At 46.7% G+C, this 19,721-nt stretch overlaps 1 protein-coding gene across 1 annotated transcript in view; it reads left to right on the forward strand.

Annotated features, from left to right (window-relative positions):
* The window catches only part of CACNA1C (calcium voltage-gated channel subunit alpha1 C), a 486,917-nt gene that overhangs the window by 451,412 nt on the left and 15,784 nt on the right, over nt 1-19,721 (forward strand). The window contains exons 33-39 of the mRNA XM_056339744.1: nt 4,186-4,218; nt 7,229-7,357; nt 11,033-11,098; nt 14,293-14,384; nt 15,119-15,284; nt 16,153-16,280; nt 17,944-18,040. Of these exons, the coding sequence (XP_056195719.1) occupies nt 4,186-4,218; nt 7,229-7,357; nt 11,033-11,098; nt 14,293-14,384; nt 15,119-15,284; nt 16,153-16,280; nt 17,944-18,040 (711 nt within the window). The remainder of the gene's footprint in view (nt 1-4,185; nt 4,219-7,228; nt 7,358-11,032; nt 11,099-14,292; nt 14,385-15,118; nt 15,285-16,152; nt 16,281-17,943; nt 18,041-19,721) is intronic.

A 19,721-nucleotide genomic window follows, 5' to 3' on the forward strand; every position in this document is an offset into this window, starting at 1 on the left:
TCCTGTGGTGTAAAAACATTATTAACAACAATGGTGCTAGTAGTGGGAATGCCACCTGCCTGTACTGTCATCTCAGTGGCAGTCAGGCTTCTACAACTACTGAAACATACTTACCCAGCAGTCAAGGAGCCTCATTGGATATATTGTTTAAATATACGTTGTGCAAACCTAATGGAGCTCCCCTTCAGGCATTTCTAGGTGCTCCTTCTCTGGATAGCCATTATAGTTGTCAGCAAACCAGCCAAAAGCCCCAGGGAAGTCAAATCTCTTAACATGATCCTCCATCTCCAGTGTTCCACAGGGATGCGGTGGGATTGATATCTCTTCTCAGGACTTTTCTACTGAAACTTACATTTCAATCTATTTATTAACAGACCTTATTGTTTTCTTCCAAATCTTTATCTATCCAGAAGATATTCTAAGCCTTGCATATTTTCAGGGGGCTTTGATACTAACATGATGATACATTTTTTAGTCTTTTTGCTCATATTTTTGCTCCTCTTTTTACAGCTCTGAAAAGCCAAGTCATCCCTTCTCAGAATTTCAGAATGGATTACATTACAGCATAAATATTGTATGATATTGACTGTTACATATTGCCCTTGAAACATTGAAACTGATTCTCCTGGAGTCCAAGTTTTATCCTTTCCTAGCTTCCAAAGCATTCATGCTATAATCAGGATCTGGAAACCCATAAACACAACTGTTAAAAATTATTTCCTTGACTTGATGGCAAGATCAGACACTAAATTTGATATGTGAGTCAGTATGGAGGTTCAGGAGACACTGATGCTCCTTGTATCCATCTGGAGGTGGAATGTTCTTTGCAAATAGCCACCAGTAGGGCTTACTCCCATCTACCCAGGTGGAATATGATTAGCAGGAACACAGTGCTATCAGTTACCTTAGTTCTGTGGTCTCTGAGATTTTAAGTATGTCTCCATTGAGTAAACCTGTCTTCTTTCCCAGAGACTTCCTTACTTGGGATGCTGAATTCATGATGGGCTTAAGCTGTGCCTTTTGTGCCTGTCGGGGCTTTAAGGATGCAGACAGGTTAACAGCAGCTTGAGCAATGGATCTGTTTAAAATGTAGGTGTTCTGGTACACATTGAACATAGTTAAAATCAGATATATGCAGGCAACAATATTCTGAGGAGCTTTTCAGACATGCTTCAGGGATCCCTGTCTTTATCCTACTGAATCTTTACTTTGGCTTCCAGAACTTGCTTTTCTGTTTCTTGACTTTTCTGCTCTTTAGTATCTTTATTAGTTTTTTAAATACGGTGGCATCAAGAGGAAAAAAAAAAGAAATGGCCCAAGCAGTTTCATTGCATTCATCCCCGTTGAGTGCCTTTACACAGATGCACCCTGTCTCAGATATTTCTCTTCCCACTAAGCCTGCAGGTTACCTTCTACATCACTCTTAATTTTCCCCCGACTTGTTTGTGATTTAGACTTCAGGACCCTCTTCTCTATGATGGAAATTGTGCAGAGCATGACCTCTTGACTGATCTCATTGTTGTTGCCCTTTCTCATTCAGTTATGTGCATGCTATTTGTGCCACAAATGACAGAAGCAGGGTGGAATACTTGAAGTTCCTGTGCAGGTTAGACCACACACAAAAGAGATGGCTGCAAGTAAAATAGTACAGCCAAGGCCATCTTCTGTTAAGTGGTGTAGCTTCTCCAAAAGCTCTCTCAAAGACATCAAACAGATGAGAATTTGCTTCTGTACATTGATTTGAGATTTGAAATGGAATCCTGTTCACTAGAGATGGACATTAGACACTAGCTTTATTTCCGAGTACCTATCACCATGCCTCCATCCCTGTGAACTGATGTGACTGCTACGTTCTCAGGTGCTTGTCCTAAAATTGGCATACCCACATCACTTGCAAGGTCAAAGATTCTCGGACAAACTAGCAATAGCTGTCTTGAGTTTATAGTTAGGAATGGCCACATTCAAAAGTCCCAGTAGCAGGTTCTCAAATATCTGTGCTCAGGTCCATATGGTGACTTCTTGGCGCAGGTGAAAAACAGTAGGATTTGGCTCCTCTCTGAAACGTCTGTGGATATCAGAAAATGTATTCAGCAACCCACAGCTGGGGGTTGATTTCCCCCTCAAATACTCACACACAGAATACTGTAGGCACAGGCAGATCAGGAACCTTAGCCCACAGTGCTACAGTTTGTACAAATACCACCTGCCAGCATTAACAGCAACTTTCTCATGCTGCTTTTGAGCCTTTACTCTAGGTTGTGATATAATTTGCTACATATTTGACCCCATGTTAAAGCACAAACCAGTTAGGTCAGGGAACTAGAGAGGAGTAAGTCAATCTCTACTTCACTTTCTTAACAGTGCCAAGATACTCAGAACCTTTGGTTTCTGGTTTTTCAGTGTGATGCCATCTCCTCCAAGTTGAGCATCCTGTATCAACAGTGCTTTATATAGTTATACCCTTTTATACATATTTTTTTTAGCCTGTTACATTACTATTATCTGTACTTTCTGGTGAAATACTAATGATAATTAAGGTATAATATTCCACAGTAACTTACAAGGCTCCTTCAGCCAGTCAGTCACGGATGCACCAACACTGTCAGCCAGGGAAGGATGGAGAATCCTGAAAGGTGCTGAAAATTGTTGGGCTTCCTTCAGTTATTTGAAGGGGCTTTGTATCTTCTACCAGGAATTCAGCAACTAGCAGAATAGGGTCCTCCTATTGTTAGAAAAGATGATTTGCAAAACTGCAAAGAGAAAAAGGGATGGGACAGAGAAACTCTGCTGGAAAGGAGAAGTTTGTCCAGCAACACAAAATCAAAGTCTATGTCTGGTCTATAAGAAATGTCTCTATGGGCACTGCTCCTTTATTTCGTATTCAAGCCAACTTTTGCCGGTATGTGATCTGAAAAGAAAATACAAGAGCAAATATGTGAAAGAGCAGGATAAAAGCAGTGAAAGCTGACACTACCAAACCAATGAGTTAACCCAAAAGACTATGACATGATTAGGTGTACCTTGGGTTTTTCAGTTGTTCTCATTTGCCTATATCACCAAATATCCTGTGCCTCCAAACTACCATTTTTATTTAGGTAATACAATGCCAGTTTGGTTACTGCAGTGTCCTTGGTGAACAGGAGCACACTCCATGGCACTAGGGGTGAATTCTGCCATTGGCAGAAGAAGAAATACATCAGTTTCAGCTTTGCTAATGTTGTCACAGGGAGTAACGAGAGACAGGTTTGGCATGTAGGGCATATGGTAGAGGTTAGGCCTGAAGGACTATGTTACTATTGAATTGAATGGCTCCCGATAAATCTGGTTTTATTTAATTTTCAATTGTGCTTCTTACATCTAAGGATATGTGTAGCTTTGGGTGTTTTTTAGAATTGCTCTCAGCATTGGAAATGGCCCCAGAAGTTAATCAAGGCATGTCAGGCAGAGTGTTCACAGCAACTAGACTCTTCCAGGCATGAGCAGGGCTCAGCTCAGCTCTGTTTGGCCTGTAAGGATGCATCCATTGGGTCCCTGGAGCTTTGCTGTGAGGAGGGTGAAGGTACAGCCAGCTAACCAGCTTTACCAACTCACTTTCCACAGCTGGTAGTGGGTGTGGTAAGGTTGCCAAGAGCTGATTAGACTGTCCCAAGCCATTGTCTTAGTGACAACAATGTTATTCCCCAGAACTACGTGTAAGGGAATGGGGATATATAAATAGAAAGTGTTGCTTTAGCACTGGGATATTATGGGTTTAATAAATCAGACTGATGCACTAGAAGCTGGCTGGTCCCTGTGCAGACATGGCCTGGATCTGAGTTGGGGAGCTAAATCGGCCCCCATATTGAACTTGATAGTAGTGATGCAAGAAACATTTTAACAACATCAGTACGTCCACTGCCTGGATGCCAGGATGTCTAGCACTCAGGAGATACTGGGTGCAATTCACATGTGGTGGTAGTGGATACAGCATACATCAAATTCAATGGGAGTTGTACCTACTTCTGCCATGGCCAGCTTTGATCCTGGGCATCCTAGGGAATAAGCCCAGCCTCTTGTGCATTTCTTTCAAACTCCCTTTTGCCCTCTTCTGCCATTTTGTTGCTCCTGTGTTAGCCAAGACCTAGTTTACTAGGGCTCTTGATTGGAGACTTATTACAGCTTATTTCTGTCTGCCTTTCTTTAAAGCCAGCTGAACATACCCAATGCTCTTCCTCTATGGTAAGACCGAAAATACAGACCACCCTCCCAGCTTCTGTGACACTCTTTCTAACACACTCCTTTATTCTCTTCCCCTTGATCACAAGTTCTCTCTCCAAGCCCAGCCTAGTTATTTGTGCATGAAGCTGCCATGTCGTGTATTGGTGTGAGTCTGGTGTTCACATGAGCTGTGAATATGCTGCACATGTGTATTTCTTGTGCATCCTGAGCTTTCCTTTGGTCAAGTTAACTGTCGTTCTGCCTTCTAATGAATCACCAAGAGAGAACTAGACCTGGTAAGATTTCTTGTTAGCAATGAACTGTGTCACTATCGTGATACTGAATGAGTTTGCAGTATGACTTGATGTCCAAGCCTCCAGACTAGAAAGGACTGGGAGTCTGAACTTCCTCTTCAATGAGGGGATTCACTGTAACATTTGAGTTCATACTTGGCACACAAAAAAATGTGTGCAATGGTGCACACATACTCTGCTGCCTTGGCATACAAGGCAGTTCTCTCACTATCCCAGCAGAATTGCAGTAACTAATCTCTTGATTGCCACTTTGCAGAACCTCCCTCCCCTGGCAAGGGTATGCCTTCAAAATGCTGGATGAAAGCCAGGACAAAGCAAGCAAGGCTACTCAAGTACTGGCTAATCTGTAGCCACCTAGTCCTAAAATTACTGTAATCTCCCGAGGCATCACTGAGTGGTTTTGGCTGAGTGCTTTGATGCTGGTAAATTGTAGATTTGCGTCAGGGAGGAATTTGTTCTATTTTATCCAGTGCTTAGACTTAACCTGCTCCAGGACTGTAGGAGAACAGGGATAATTTTCTGCCTACAGCAACTGCCTCCTCTCAGCAAGGAAAGGCAAAGGAATGCTAAAACCTCTGTCCAGACCCACGTCCCAACTTGCTGCCATCTAAAGGGCCAAGCTGACAAAAGCAGAAGCAGGTAGAATAAGAAAACGCTTTTTTTTCCCTTTTGTTCACAACCACAGCCATACTGCTGTCCTCACAACCTTTAAATTTGGACCTCAGCTGTCTTTTAGGTGGCAGTTCAGCTTCTTAGGGAAAATGGAAGGGAGGCCATAGGACTTCTGTTGGATTGGGAGAGATATGTGACCTTATAGTTAGTCCTCTGGGACTCTAGTGTTGAGTGTAGTGAATGCCATGTTTTTTGATTCCTTGGAGGTCCAATTCCCTCCTGCACCTCAGAGCAATTCCCTCCGATGCACTGAAACCCACAGCCTGTCATCCAAGTCAGAAAGTTAGAATGATGCGAGACGTAGGGCGCACTCAGGCTTTTCCTTGCCACACAGCCTGTTCCTCTAATCTTTTTCACCCAGTTACTGCATGGGCAGCGAGCATCAGACTTTGCTGCAGACTGCAGGAAGCTACCTACGATATCCACTGGTGATTCACCAGAGAGGCCGACAAGCTCGGGTTCAATCCTGAACTATTACACATAGCGCTGGGCTTTCTGTGCCCACACACTAGCAAGCAGCCGTGGCCCCTGTGTGCCCCCATGGCTGCACAGCAGGAGCTGGGGCTCGGGCCCCACTAGGGACCGACATTGCTGAGCACCGCTCTGCTCATCCTGGGTTGGAAACAGAAGCACACACAGCACACAGGTACACATCCTCATCTGGAAATTTAATCCCAAAACCATACGTCCGGGCAGTTCCTGTGCCTTGAATTTTATCAAGAGCAGACAGGCAAGCAGCTGCTGTTTTCACTGCCTGATGACAGGAAATCCAAAGGGTCTGTTCTCTCTTGGTTTACACAGTGGTGAGTAGTTAACAGCAGGAGTGATCTGCACTGTTTCTTCCTCCTAAATGTTGCTCTTTTGGTGGTGTTCAGACTCAAACAGCTGTCTTTGCAGCCAGCATGGGGACAGAAGGGGGGTTTCTGTGCCCTTCTTTGCTCCATGGCAGGTCAAATGGCAGGGTGACAGTGTTATCTCCCCCTGTGACAAGAGGTCACATTCCCACAGTCCTGCAGCTAGAAGCCACCAGCTCCACAGGCTTTGCACAGTATTTTAGGCGGTTAATGAACTGGGAAACACAGATTTTCTGGGCCTTGCTGCCCCTCAAGCTAGGCAGCCGGTCCTCTGCTGAGGCCCAGGTGAGCCTGCCACTGCAGCAGTGCTCAGACCCATGTTGCCTTCACACGTGTGAAGGCTGAGGAACGTCAGAGCTGGTTACAGGCCCAGGGGAAAATGCTTAGGGACAAAGCAGATGCTGTGAGAAAAAAACAGGCCAGAAGAAAGACTATTTTAAAATACTGCAAGCTTGAACAGTAGCAGTGAAGCCAAAATAAAATGTCTTTTAAAAAACAAGCCAGTGCGGAGACTGTGGGAAATACAAAGGGGTCATGAGAAATGTAAAAGGCACAAACACAGAGCAGCAGGAGCAGGCAGCCGTGGCCCAGCCCCCAGAAGCGTGGCCACAGCAGCGCAGGGATAGCAAGGCTGCCAGTGATGCCAGCAGCCGGGCAGCAGGCAGCACACATCGTACCCCCACGGGTTTTCACACCCTGGAGCAGACCTGGGGACTGATACTGTTTCCCAGCAGAGCAAGCGGCACATGGCTGACACCCAGCACCAGATTCACCAGAACTGCTGGCTGAGGCACCTGCTGGGGTAAAGCATCCAAGACAGGTCAAAATGGAAAATATCTTTCTCCTCCAGTACAATGTCAAAGGAGAATTGCATCTTTCCAGTGTGCGGAGTAGGTGTAATGGAGGGATTTATAGCATAACATACTCCTAATCCCCAAAAGTGCAGGCAATCTGAAGGGAGACACTGAGACACCTAGAGAGCCTCCATAGAGTAGCCTCACCACCATGGGACAGAGGACATGCTTTACCAGCCTCAGCCTGTCCCTGGGGTGCCAGGGCAGTGCAAGCCCAGGGAGTGGTACCAGGACAAGGAACAGTGCAGTGAGCTCTTGGCGTAGCGTCCTCTGTGGCCCAGGGCCCCCATTCCTCCCGTGCTGTTGTAACTCCTGCCTCTGTGCCAATGGCTTCCAGAATGCAGAGGAAAACTCTCGCATCTCAATCACCTTCTTCCGACTCTTCCGCGTGATGCGTCTCGTGAAGCTCCTGAGCCGAGGGGAGGGCATCCGGACACTGCTTTGGACCTTCATCAAGTCCTTCCAGGTATTCTTTCACTTAACTCTAAGTAAGACCTATCTCCTTTTTATTTCCCCTTGGTGGCCTCTTGGGGTGGGGTTTCAACCCAAGTGCCTGAGCTCAAAAAGGCTCCTGGTCAGAGCTGCCCGCACCAGTGACAAATGGCACAATGACAGTCAAGTAAATGCAGCTCTCAAGGGATGACTGCCTGGGTATGAGTTCCATCTTTAAAACATGAGTAATTGCTTGAGATCTTCCTGAACAGCCTTAATAGTTCAGTTCAACTCAATAACCACCTGTCTATAACCCTTCAATCTCCTCTTGCTTTTTTTTTTTCTATTTTAGCAGTATTTTATACCTGTCATTTTAAGCAAAATACACAGCTGTGAGGAAGGTCTGGGTCCCAATTAAGTTTCCCTTAAGCCTTGTTTTGAGGATTTCCAGTGAGTATTAGAGTTGAGTGGCCTCCATGCTTTCATCAAGGAAGAATTTCACCTTTTCAGCCCCACATCTCTGACCCTGGTAACAATGCCAAGATATTAAATTGCTGCCGCTTTTGCCCTGGAGGCACGTTGCATTTCAGTGGTAGGTAAAGTACCAGAGTAGATAGGGGAAGGTAAAGGAGACCAGACTGGATAAGAATCAACACGTCTAGGGGAAAACAAACACCAAGAGAGAGCAATTTGCTAGAAAAACTGCTTCCAAACCAGCCCCTAACTTAGCAACATATAGAAAAATGGTGGTTAGAGATGAAGCATAGCATATTCCTGCATTTTAGAAGTATTTGACCTGGATTTACTGGGCCAGTGCAACCTGGATGTTAGCTGGGGCAGGTCTGGAGGAAGCATCAGGGACAGGAATACAAATGGTGGTCTAAACATGAGAAAAGATGCAGGACACCGGACAAAGGCATGGAAGGGTAACTTGTACAACACACAGATCTTGAAACAGCAACCATATATCCCTCAGACTGAGGCTTTAAATGGTTGATGGCATTTGTATTGACTCAAATGGGAAAGAAGCTCATCCACACTTCAAAACTTGAATGTCACCAGCTACAACACAAGCCGAGACCAAAGCCTGCAGTGCTGTGGATCACCACAGCTCTGTCTCTGTCAGCAGAAGTAGCACATGTGTACACCAGGGATCAGTCTGGACCTTTTCCAGTGCAGCTCTCAGGTGGTCTCAGTGGCCAGACCACCAGGCTCATGCAAGGGACTCTCATTTTGCACACTTCTTGACTGCCAGAGGATCTAATATTGCACAGCAGTTTTCTGACACATCCATGCCACAAGCAAATTTTTCCATTGCTTACATGGTTGCTAACTTCTAGGTTGTTATTTGAGCTCCAGTGGGAACCATTTTGTCTATATGCATAGGAATGAGATTCCCTTGGCACAGTTTAGGCATCCCTGATGCAGGGGACAGAGTCACACTTTCCAGTTCCTGCTTCCCCTCCCATTGCTCCTGTGCCCCTCCAGCCTCTTTAGCAATAGCTCACTCTTATCCTGAGCTCGGCTTGCCACAGCCCTTGGCTGGAGAGGATGAGAGGGATGGGAAAGGGAGCGCTTGGTACTTCCCTCCAGTGACCTTCAGACCTCTTTGATTGGAGAGCCACTTTTAGGCAGGGTCGTAGGGTGATGTGAGAAAGTCTCAAGGGAGGTATCTTCCACGGTGGGGGGCAGGGGTGGGGAGCAGGCTGGGGGGACAACAAGGCACTGCAAGCAAGTGCCTTTTCCCTTGCAAGCCATTAGCCGTTTATAACATGGCATTCTCTGCTCAGAGCTCCTCCTCTTGCGGCTACTGGGAGGCTCCTTCGGTAGCTAAGAATAGCCGCTGTGCAGGGCTCTGAGCTCAGCCACTCCCACTGTCAAAACCTGGGACCCCTGCAGTCCCTGGCACAGGCTCCTCTCTGGGTCCCCACACGCTTCCAGGGAGCGTCTCTGCTCGCACAGGGCAGCCTAATGAGCAACGATCCCATCGCGACTGCCATGTGCCCTGTGCATGGCGCATAGTGCTTCCTTACATGTTAGGGCACCAGTAAGAGGATCATGTGGTGGGAAAATGCTTAGTGGGGTTTCCGCCTGCAGAGATAGCAACAGAGCTCAGGCTGGCGAGTGGGAGGAGTAGGAAGTGAGAGGGGTGCTGAGAGCAAGGCAAGGCCGTGGGAATCACAAGGACAAAGGAGTAAAGGCAGGCAAGGACAGGGACAGAGGAGGACAGAGCCAGAGGAGTGGAATACAGGAGATGGGAGGCTGAAGGCGCCATGGGGAATAAGGGGCAGAGATGAGCTAGAAGGTCCATCAGTGGAAGGGAGTGGGCTGAGCAGAACATGGAAAGAAAGCAGAGGGCCAGATGGCCAAGAGAGAAGACACTTTTCCCATCCCCATTTGAAAGAGAGAAGAACTGGTAAGGTTATGCACCTCAGGTCCTGTCTAGACACTATCCCAGGAACTCTTTTTAGGTCTTGTGTGTATCAGGTCCAAACTAGATCATCACAAAACGTTTGAAGCCCAGTTCTTTGCTGGTGTATGTCCACTGACATTGTGGGGTAACCATACAGAACTCTCTGACCCCATAAAACACAGAGGAATCTGCCACTGAGCCTCAAGACAATGATTACATTGTTTAAAGGTTTGAATTTTTGCCATTTTAATATTCAGATCTCATGAGATCTCCGTCAAATTTCCATAGTGGTCAGTGATTTTTTTTTTTTCTTTATTCTTCCTATAGGATTTAGCCCTGTTGAATTTAGGCATGAACTTAAAATTTGTAAATAGTCTTACATTTTAAAAAATAATGAATCTTTAGGCTTTTTGTACTCTGTGAAATGGGGTGTTCAAAATCCAGATCAGGGACTGTACTCACATTTTGAGGATGAAAGTGTCTGTCCATTGCCTCTGAAGTAAGGTCTGGAAATCTCTGGTCTGAGCAATATATATTACAAAAGCAACAGAGTAGAAAATTCCTCCTCAAAAGCCTGAGCCTGTGACATCCCAGGCTGTGCCCTTGATTCTTGCTAGTGGTGGAGGAAACAGATAGCACTCAACACTCTGCTGATTGCACTGGCCTCTTCCTTACCAGGCAGCTCTGCATATCAGGGCTCTGCATTTCCTCTTCAGCAGCTGATCACAGACACTTAGTGCACTGCAGACACCATCAGAGACACCTAACACTGAACATGGAACACAGCTGATGCTGCTTTAGGTACTTAGGATAGTACCAGCCATTGTAGAAGAAGCCTTGAATTTGGACCTCTGCAGCTGTTGCATTTTCTGTTACACCAGACTGGATCCAGAAAAAATCCCGTTGCCATTAGTGTCAGAATAATTCTGGTTATGAGAGTTTTCTCCTCTTGGTAAGCAGCTGTAGACACAGTTTTTGGCCTCGCTTTCCTCACTCCATCAAGGGCAGGACTGACTTGAAGGCAGCAGAGCTCCACCATCACGAGTGGGAGCAGCCAGCGCCTGCCTGAGCTGGGTGGCAGCAGCCTGGTGGCGGGAGGGGCAACCAAATCTGGGCCTGTAGAGGCATCTAGTGGCCACCTGGCAAATTACAGGCTCCATGTTCGGGGCCAGCTTCTGCTGTTTCCCAAAGCCAAGAGCATGAACCAGGTTCCAGTGTGCCGGGCTCGATGGAGACACAGTGTTCTCTTTTGTTTTTTTCTTTTTTTTTTTTTTTTGTTTTTTCCCCCATTTCTAGGCTCTCCCCTATGTGGCTCTTTTAATAGTGATGTTGTTCTTCATCTACGCTGTGATCGGGATGCAGGTAAGTGATGTTAAAAAGCTCAACTATGCTCGTCTTCTTCTGTTGGAGTTTTGGGAACTGACTTATAAAGGAACTAGATCAATGTGTGGTTGTAGGGGTTTACAAGAATGTTTTTGCCCAGTAAGGTAAGATGGCAACTAACCTTGGTTGGAAAACATTGCCTATGCATGTCAAACAACACACTCCAGGGAAAAGAAGAAAAAAAAAGAAGAAAAAAAGAAAAAGAAAAGAAAAACAAAAAGACACATTTAATGGCGGAATGCAATATGAAAATAATAAAAGGACTGTGCCTGTCCTCCACACTTTCAAAGGAATACCCCGCAGTGGTGGCAAAGGAAATTTACTGCCTCGCTTACTGGTTCAAAATACTTGTTTCAGTGGGATTATGGCCATGGTGCACTGAACAAAGCCAATTTTTCTCTCACATCGCTTTCATACTGGCATAACTTCCACTGAGTTGTAAAGAGCAGCTTTTGATTCACACCCGTGAAGGTAAATACGGGATCAGACTCAATGTACCGACGCTCTGTATTTGTGCCAGTTCTTCACGATGCTGCATCAATACAATATCCTATTCAGTTTGCAAAATAAACTTGGAACCAGCTTGAGCATTCACCTGTGCAAGAACTGATGTTGCATACAGACCATTGAAGAAAGCAGGTGATACAGGCACAGTCTGTGACAGTCCCAGCCCCACTGGCTCCTCTGCTTTTCAAACTAAGCTTCACTTTCCACTTTGGTGTTAATCAAAGATCTCAGAGAAGTCAGCCATATGGGACCAGAGACCAAAGTATAGAAAGGCATGGCATAATTGCTTCCAGAGGTCTTCAAACATGACAGGCTTCTTGGTTTCACAATGCCTGCAGAGTTTGTAACAAAATTGATCTGACCTCTGTGACCTTGTTTTAATTTATTTCCTGTTAATATAATCAGATCTTTTCACAGACTCCATCTACCCTTCCCTAGCTTGAAAAATAAAACTAATCTTTTCTTGAATTATTGCAGGTTATCTCAATGTCCCCAGTAATTACAGTTGCCATTTAGGCTCATACTGTAAATTTGCCGGTTTTGCCTTTAATACCCATCTAGTTCAAATGGCCAGGACCTTACAGGATTGCCTGTGCTACGCTGAAAATCACTTGAGAGTATTACACTAGTGTTTTGTAGCTACACAAAGCATTAAAAATTACTTCCAAGCACCCACACAGATGGGGTCTGCAATGATCGTGGCACTGCTAAGGATGGATATTTTATTCTTTAATTCTATTCCCTTTTCTGTCAGCTAGTTCTAACGTAAGCTTTGGCTTACATTCAAACCTCTGTTTAAATCATCTCAGCAGCCTGAAGACCATACACCTGTCTTTCACGCTGATCTAGATTACTAGATCGCTTCCTGCCCTTTTGTCTTCCAACAAGAAAACCAACTTTTCTCTTCTTCCTTCTTTGCTTTGGGCCCACAGACCTGTTATCATCACTTTTTGTCCAAATGGCATCTCAGACGTCTTGTGTGCTGCTCTCTTGAACCTGCTGATGCAGCATGTTCCCTCACACGTAGGGACAAGTAGGAAGGAAAATCCTTCCTCACTCCATTAAGCAGCTACCTTGAAAGACTAGCTGTACCAGGTCTGATGAAAATATAAGAATTTCCCACATAAAGGACACCGACCACTTTATCTCAGCTACTGTCCTGGCTTGGAGCGTAACGATGTTCAAGGCTCACTACCTCGCGTGCTCAAGCGGAAAAATCCAAATTGCTGCTGATGGATGAACCCACTCGGATCATGGCCCAGGAGGCACAGGCTGGAGAGGCTGTGAGAGAGGGATCTCTGCCTACAACTCCTCCTAGGTGCCTAACGCAAAGCACCCGTGTAGCAGCTGCCACCAGTGTCTCGTGTGTAAGGGAAGTGGCAGGGTTGAAAGGAAAATCGAACTTCCAGCATGGGAAGTTCCCTTGCCTGAAATGAAAAGTACGGGCTGCCTCAGCTCAAGCTGCCTCTGAGCATTAAACTGTCCTTGTGCTCCTCCCCGGTGCAGCTGGGGCTGTCACTGCCACCCGTGGTGGGGGGCGGCCGGGGCTGGGGAAGGCCCCCGTGTCCATGAGGAACCCCTGCAGAAAGCCTGCCACATACAGACACTCCCTCCCATCTGGCATGGCCTCCCCACCATTGTCCCTGTGCTGCTCTCCACGTCGTTTTTTCTCGTGGAGTGTTAATTATCAGTGACATTTGCTTGAAAAGAAGCTCCGTGTTCTCTCAGAGCTGCTCTGTTCCTGCTGCTTGTTTTGGCTACAAGATTACAGCTCTCGGTCCTTGAGATCTCTGTCATGTTGCTATCGTTGGGGAATAAATAGTCCTGACTGACTATGCTGTGCAGAGGCCTTTCTGCCAGGCAAGACTTGTTAAGCTCTCAGTCCCGGTGCCTGAAAGTACCAACGCTACACAAGACTTTTCCAAAGAAGCCTGAAACTCTCCAGCAGTGGGGACTTCACATCCGAGAGCAGGCCTCTCCAAAGGTTTGCTGATGGCTGCAGGCTTCGTGCCGTGGCTGGACGAACTAATTGCTGCAGCGACAGTCGGATGGGCATGGAAGGAAGCCGTAAGCCATCCTTGTCTGGGCAAATCTGGTCAGCTTATTCGCACTGCTGCATTCTGCAGCGGGGGGGGAACGGAGCTGAAACACCTGCTGGTGACAAGTGTGGCTACTAAAAGGGCAGGCATTTGGACAATCTCCAGATCCAAGGCAACACACTTTACATTGTTTTGGGAAGCACCCCACAGAGTTGGAGGCTCAAGACTTTGCAGCTGCTGGTCATTTACTATCATTTCCTCCTGGTGAAGACAGATAAGCAATGAAGGAAGGACCCTTTTCTTGTTAGTGATTTTTTCAGCTGAACCTCCTCCCCGTATGAATGCCTGTTAAAATAAGGGCCCGTATCATGTATTCACAGCATTTGAAATAAGGAAGGATGTCTTGTTTTAACAAAAGATGCCTCTTGTTACAAAATGAATGCTTTTCTGGTGATAAAGCACAAGCAAGGGAAGGGACAGCAAATATGAAAGACCTCTGGAAACCAATTTTAGGAGGAAATCAGATTCGGTTAAATATTAGAGTTAGGGTGAGGCCAAGAGCTACAGGTGGCAAGAGGTTTGGGGATTTTGCAGGGCTAACCTGAAAAGACCTCTGCTTTCTGCCAGGTGTTTGGTAAAATTGCGCTGAATGATACCACAGAAATCAACCGCAACAACAACTTCCAGACCTTCCCCCAGGCAGTGCTGCTGCTTTTCAGGTGGGTGTCTGACAGCGCTGGATTGTGTCAGTCTGGGAGCACAATTCCTCTGCTCTTGGGCACAGCTTATCTCTTTCTACCGTGTCATGCTCACGAGGTGAGTAGAAACATGTTGTCCCTTAGCAGGGGAGCCTAAGAGTTATGTCAGATGAAATAATCAGTCCGTTAATCTTTGTACCCTGCCAGCTGATGCAGGCCAACACTCAGTGCTGGGGAAGGAGGCAAGTCCTCCTACCCAGAAGGAAGGTAGCCAGTTTTCAGTGCTCTCAAATGTTGATACGCACCACAAACTCTTCCTTTTATTCAAATCTAGCCAGTACGACTTCCACCTTATTTTAACAGGGAAAAGGACATGAACTCATGCTTTGGCCTGGCCATGCCCAGCTCAGCATAGCACAACACCCTGCTCCAGCTGTGGCCAGGTATGGCAGGGCCAGGGAGGGGTGCTGAAGAGGTGGTCTCAATGACTCTGGCTGGTTGGAGTGTGACAGCCCTGTACCCAGACCAGCCAAAGCCAGTCAGAATAACACGCTGATGGTGGCAGTAAAGCCAAAAAGAGGAGTAGGGTATGCCAGTGTATGTCAAAGCCTGGCCATCAGCCTAACCTGCTCTTAACAGACCTCAGTGGCAAAATTCCCGTTAATCTTCATGGGAGCAGGAACAGGTTGCTGATGTGCCAGTCCATCTTACATGGAAAGTCACTGCTGTATTCCCTTGCCCTTTGCCATGCCCAGGTGTGCCACCGGTGAGGCCTGGCAGGAAATCATGCTGGCATGTCTCCCAGACAAGAAGTGCGACCCAGAGTCGGAGCCAGCCAACTCCACCGAAGCCGATCACTCTTGTGGCAGCAGCTTCGCCGTTTTCTATTTCATCAGCTTCTACATGCTCTGTGCCTTCCTGGTGAGTCTGCCCCAGCAACCAAAAGCTGACCTCTGTCAGACTGAGCCTCCCCATCAGCACTGCACTGCAGAAGAATGATCTTAAAGAGGGGAAATCCCCCCATGGGGTCTTTCCCAGCAGCACTCTTTCAGTGACATCACTGCCTTGGTCAGTGCCATTCCTGCCTCTCTCCAGCTCTGGGGGATGCTCTCTGCTTCCAATCCCAATACTTTGCACACAGCAAAGGAGCACTTTTCCCCTTCCCCCTCAATGAGAAAACCAAATTAGCATGTTGTGGGCTGTGCTGAGGCTAGCAACGCCTCAGCCACACTTCCCACCTTCCCTCCTACCTTCCTTCTGGCTGCTGAGCAGGTTTTTCTTCCCATGCCAGCAGCAATGACTGTGAGAATACACATATCCCATTTGCATCTGCTCCATGTTGGCAATGCGGCATTGCTCAGAGCAACAGCACATGCTCTGCAGCTGGCATCAGTGCGCAAAACTGTCTCGGTGAACAGCAGCAACATTTTGAAAGTTTTGGTCTTGGGCCAGAAGAAAGGACATTTATCTCAGCCCCACTGCCTATAGAGGATAAATTCCAGGTTCTCTCACCACTACCCATCCTGCTGGGCAAAGACACAGGTAAATAAAAAGCCATCACAGCAAGTCTAAGCATTCAGCCAAATTGGGCCTCATCCCTGTAGTAGGGAAGAGAAAAATGCGACCAGCTGAGAATATCCTGCCTCTGGGATGTTCCTGTTGTGGAAACAGAGAACCCACGCTCAATGGCTTCCTAGTTTTATGAGTCCAAATCCAGACCTTAAGTGGAGAACCCAGTAAAGTCTATTGTTAACCTGCCTCATCAAGTTATCTCTGTCCTTTTTTGCAGATCATCAATCTTTTTGTAGCTGTTATAATGGATAACTTTGATTACCTGACACGGGACTGGTCCATTTTAGGACCACACCACCTGGATGAGTTTAAAAGAATCTGGGCAGAGTATGACCCTGAAGCCAAGTAAGTAACCCAGCCTGGATATCAGAGCTCCTCAGGAGAACAAGCCCATTATTTTCTGTTCTCTAGACCCAGTGCAGTAAGTGCCATGTTTCTCCTGCAGGAACACTTTTTTTTTTCTGCAAAAATTCTAAAATAGATGCCTCCACAAGGTATTGCTGGTGAGTCTGTAAGCCAGCAATGCAAGGATACACACAAAAATCTCAGCATTTAAGCTGCTTTGTCACCTGACAGAACATTGATTTGCTTTCGGTCAGGGGGAGATACAGACTGTTTAGGGAGGCGCAGCAGGAGATTGAGCAAAGGAGGTTAGAGGGTTGGTTTATTGTTGCATGTGTTTGGGATATTGAGCTGTGACTCTTCAGTTTGACTTTCTATTTACAGTAGAGCTGCTGGGCTCAGCTCTCCATTTTGTCATATGTCATACAGGTCCATCAGAACCTGTACCTTCACATGGCTGTGTTACATTGTCTGCATGATTATTCACATCAGACTTGCAGGGATTTTACACAAGAACAACTCACACAAGGGCTTAACTGACATTCAGTATTATATGCTCTGTTTGACACATGCTTAGGCTTAAAGTGCATTTAGATCCCATGGCATTACAGTACAGCTGACAATTGTAATTGCAAAGCCCCCTTCATAATGCAAAAACTGTGGAAAGAGATATTGGCGTAAACTCAAAGCGGATCTCTTTAGGAGACATAGTGTCAAGATAATTTGGACTCAGGTTCTGCAATATGTGAGTCCATGTCACATTATCAGAGTGATATGTAAATTGAAACCCTTCTTCCCATCCATGGTGACTTTCCAGAGAGACTTTTAATATGGATAGGGGATAAGCACAGTATTCTAATAAATATACTGTTTGTTAACAAAACAGATGCTGCTATTTGTGCTTGTTTGAAGGCAAGATGGCAGTGGCTGAATCCATATAATAGGTAGCCACTCAGTCCAGATGACGGCCTGTTCTTCCCATCTATAAATGGGAAGCTCTGTTTTTCCTCTTCCTCATCCATATCCCATGGTTGAAGCCACACCCCTGGCTCTGGTAGCTCTTCTCCCTCCGTGAGAGAATTCTTCTTTTGAGATGCCATTTACAGAACTTAAAAGAAACCCAAGTGCTGCTGTGCAAGAGTTTCAGCACTTTGTTTTGGACTGGCTTGTGACAGCCCCAAGCATAAACAATTATCAATAATATTATAAATAGCTTGGGGCTATTTATATGGCAGGTAAAGTGCTGGGAGGAAGAAGAGACCCTTTGCACCTCTGTGCCTGTTACAGCCCTAAGACCAACAAGTAAATATGCAGCCATAAATTTTGAGCAGGTGGGGAGACGACCCCAAACTGTTCATACACTTAGAAACTGCAGCATTTGGAACACTAAGTCGATTCTTGCAAGTATTGACTCGTTTATGACTAACAGCCAGGTTTTCTGTACTAGCAGGAGTTATATGAATGCTGGGCAAATCCTGAAGAATGTACCTAATGCAAGAGGCCTGAAATAATACCTTAAGGCTTAAGCTATGTCTGAGCCACTGGCAGTGGCAGCGTGGGGCTGGAAGGACCTCGGTGATACTTGTAGCTGCATCTGCACTCTGCAGACGGGTCAGCAGGTCACCCCACGGTAAGGATGCGACCCTCACTGTCCTTTCTTCTTCAGGGGACGGATCAAACACTTGGACGTGGTGACGCTGCTCCGGCGGATTCAGCCCCCCCTGGGCTTCGGGAAGCTCTGCCCTCACCGGGTGGCTTGCAAAGTAAGGCACGCTGTGGCTTGGGGAGAGCTGGGACTCACAGCAGCAGAGTAGCCCGCGGTGGCACGTTCTAGCAAGCGCTGCCGCGCAGCCGGGCCGCCTGCCGCTCCGCTGCCCGCCGAGCCGCCCCGCTGGCCCCGCCCGCCCCGGCGGCGGCGTCTGCTGCCCCGCTGCGGCAGCGCCGGCAACGGTGCCCCGGCCCCCCGCCGGCGCCGCTCGTCGCAGCAGCCTCGGCGGGGACTGGGGGGTCACCGGCAGGCGGGCTGCCCTCTGGTCAGAAAGCAGCGCACCGCCAGCCCTCTCCAGCTGGGAGCGAGCATCCCTGCTAGCTGCACCTGTCAAATACCGGGCACTGAATCAGCCACGTGTGTGTTTGCGGTAGCAAACGCACTTCCCAAGACAGATTAGGACAGGCAGAAATAACGCTGCAAGTAAAAATATCTCTGAGATTTTCTTTGGACTAAGTGGTGCACCAGAAACCTCTCATTCTTGCTTAAATAACTGATGGGTATTCAACAGCAAGGGGAGTGTGGTATTACAACACACGAAGGGCAAGGGCAGATGTTCTGTGAAAATGTCTCACTCCTTTCTTTGGTTGTGAGACCTCAGCTATGAAAAAGGACTCTCTTTAGTGAATAATGACATGTTTATAACCTTCGTGCTTCCTTCACTTGAAGTTCTGTGTTCATCTCCTCACAGGTCCCAGAGTTTGTATGTGACACTTTGTAGTTGCTTTTTACGTCAGCCTCAAAGCAAAATACAAAGCCTGGGGCCTGTACACAGAAATATGACTTCTGCAGTCTCCTGCCAATCCCCTGCAGTCGGCTGTCTAGCAACTGTTCGTAGTCTTGACCTGGTTCAAAACCCCAAGTCTATGACTGGCGTGGTAGTGATGGGGATGACACCCTTTCCTCCAATTTGGTACCGAACCAGGCCCGTTGCATGAAAGGGGCAGAAGACAGAGCTTGAACAAAATCAACCCCCTGAAAGCATAAGAGTTCAAACCGAGTCCCGGGTGTCTCTTACCTCCTGAAACAGAAGTAAGGATGTAAGATCTGGCAACTCTGCTACATCTATCTCGGATAGATGTCTTTGGTCTCACTGAAGTTCACACTGCAGCTGCAACAGTACTCGCACTCACTCTTGGTCCTACATAGCTTTAAAGAATTACTGCTAGGCAGACACAGCCTTGTTTTAAAAGGGAGAGGGGGAACAGCTGGATAAAGCAGACCGGCTTTCAATTTGGCTAATCCCCTTTCTTCAAGCGTGTCACCTAAAAGAAAGATTCTGGCACTCTTTACATACATTTGCAACAGGCACAGCTTTAGGACAGGCAAGTTTGAAATGCTTCATGAGGTATGAAGAAATCAGGTTGCTCCTGATAAGAAAAAAAGGTGTCATTTAAAAAACAAAATGGTTTGGGGTCTGGAACAAAACTCTGTCCATGCAATACACTGTGGGCAAATGCTCAATGGGGAAAACAAAAGTTAGAAAATTATAGCAACATTGAAGAAAACAGAGTATCTAGCAATGGAAGAGACTCCAGGGCAAACACACCATGGTTGGGACCATCAGTGGAAACAAGTACTTATATAATCAACTAAACCCACATGCCATGGATGCTCTCATAAGAGGGGTGGCAGGTCTAGAGGGCATCATGAGGGCATAAGGAAGAGCATGCTTC

This window comes from Falco biarmicus, chromosome 5, assembly GCF_023638135.1.
Source record: "Falco biarmicus isolate bFalBia1 chromosome 5, bFalBia1.pri, whole genome shotgun sequence".
Lineage (NCBI taxonomy): Eukaryota > Metazoa > Chordata > Aves > Falconiformes > Falconidae > Falco > Falco biarmicus.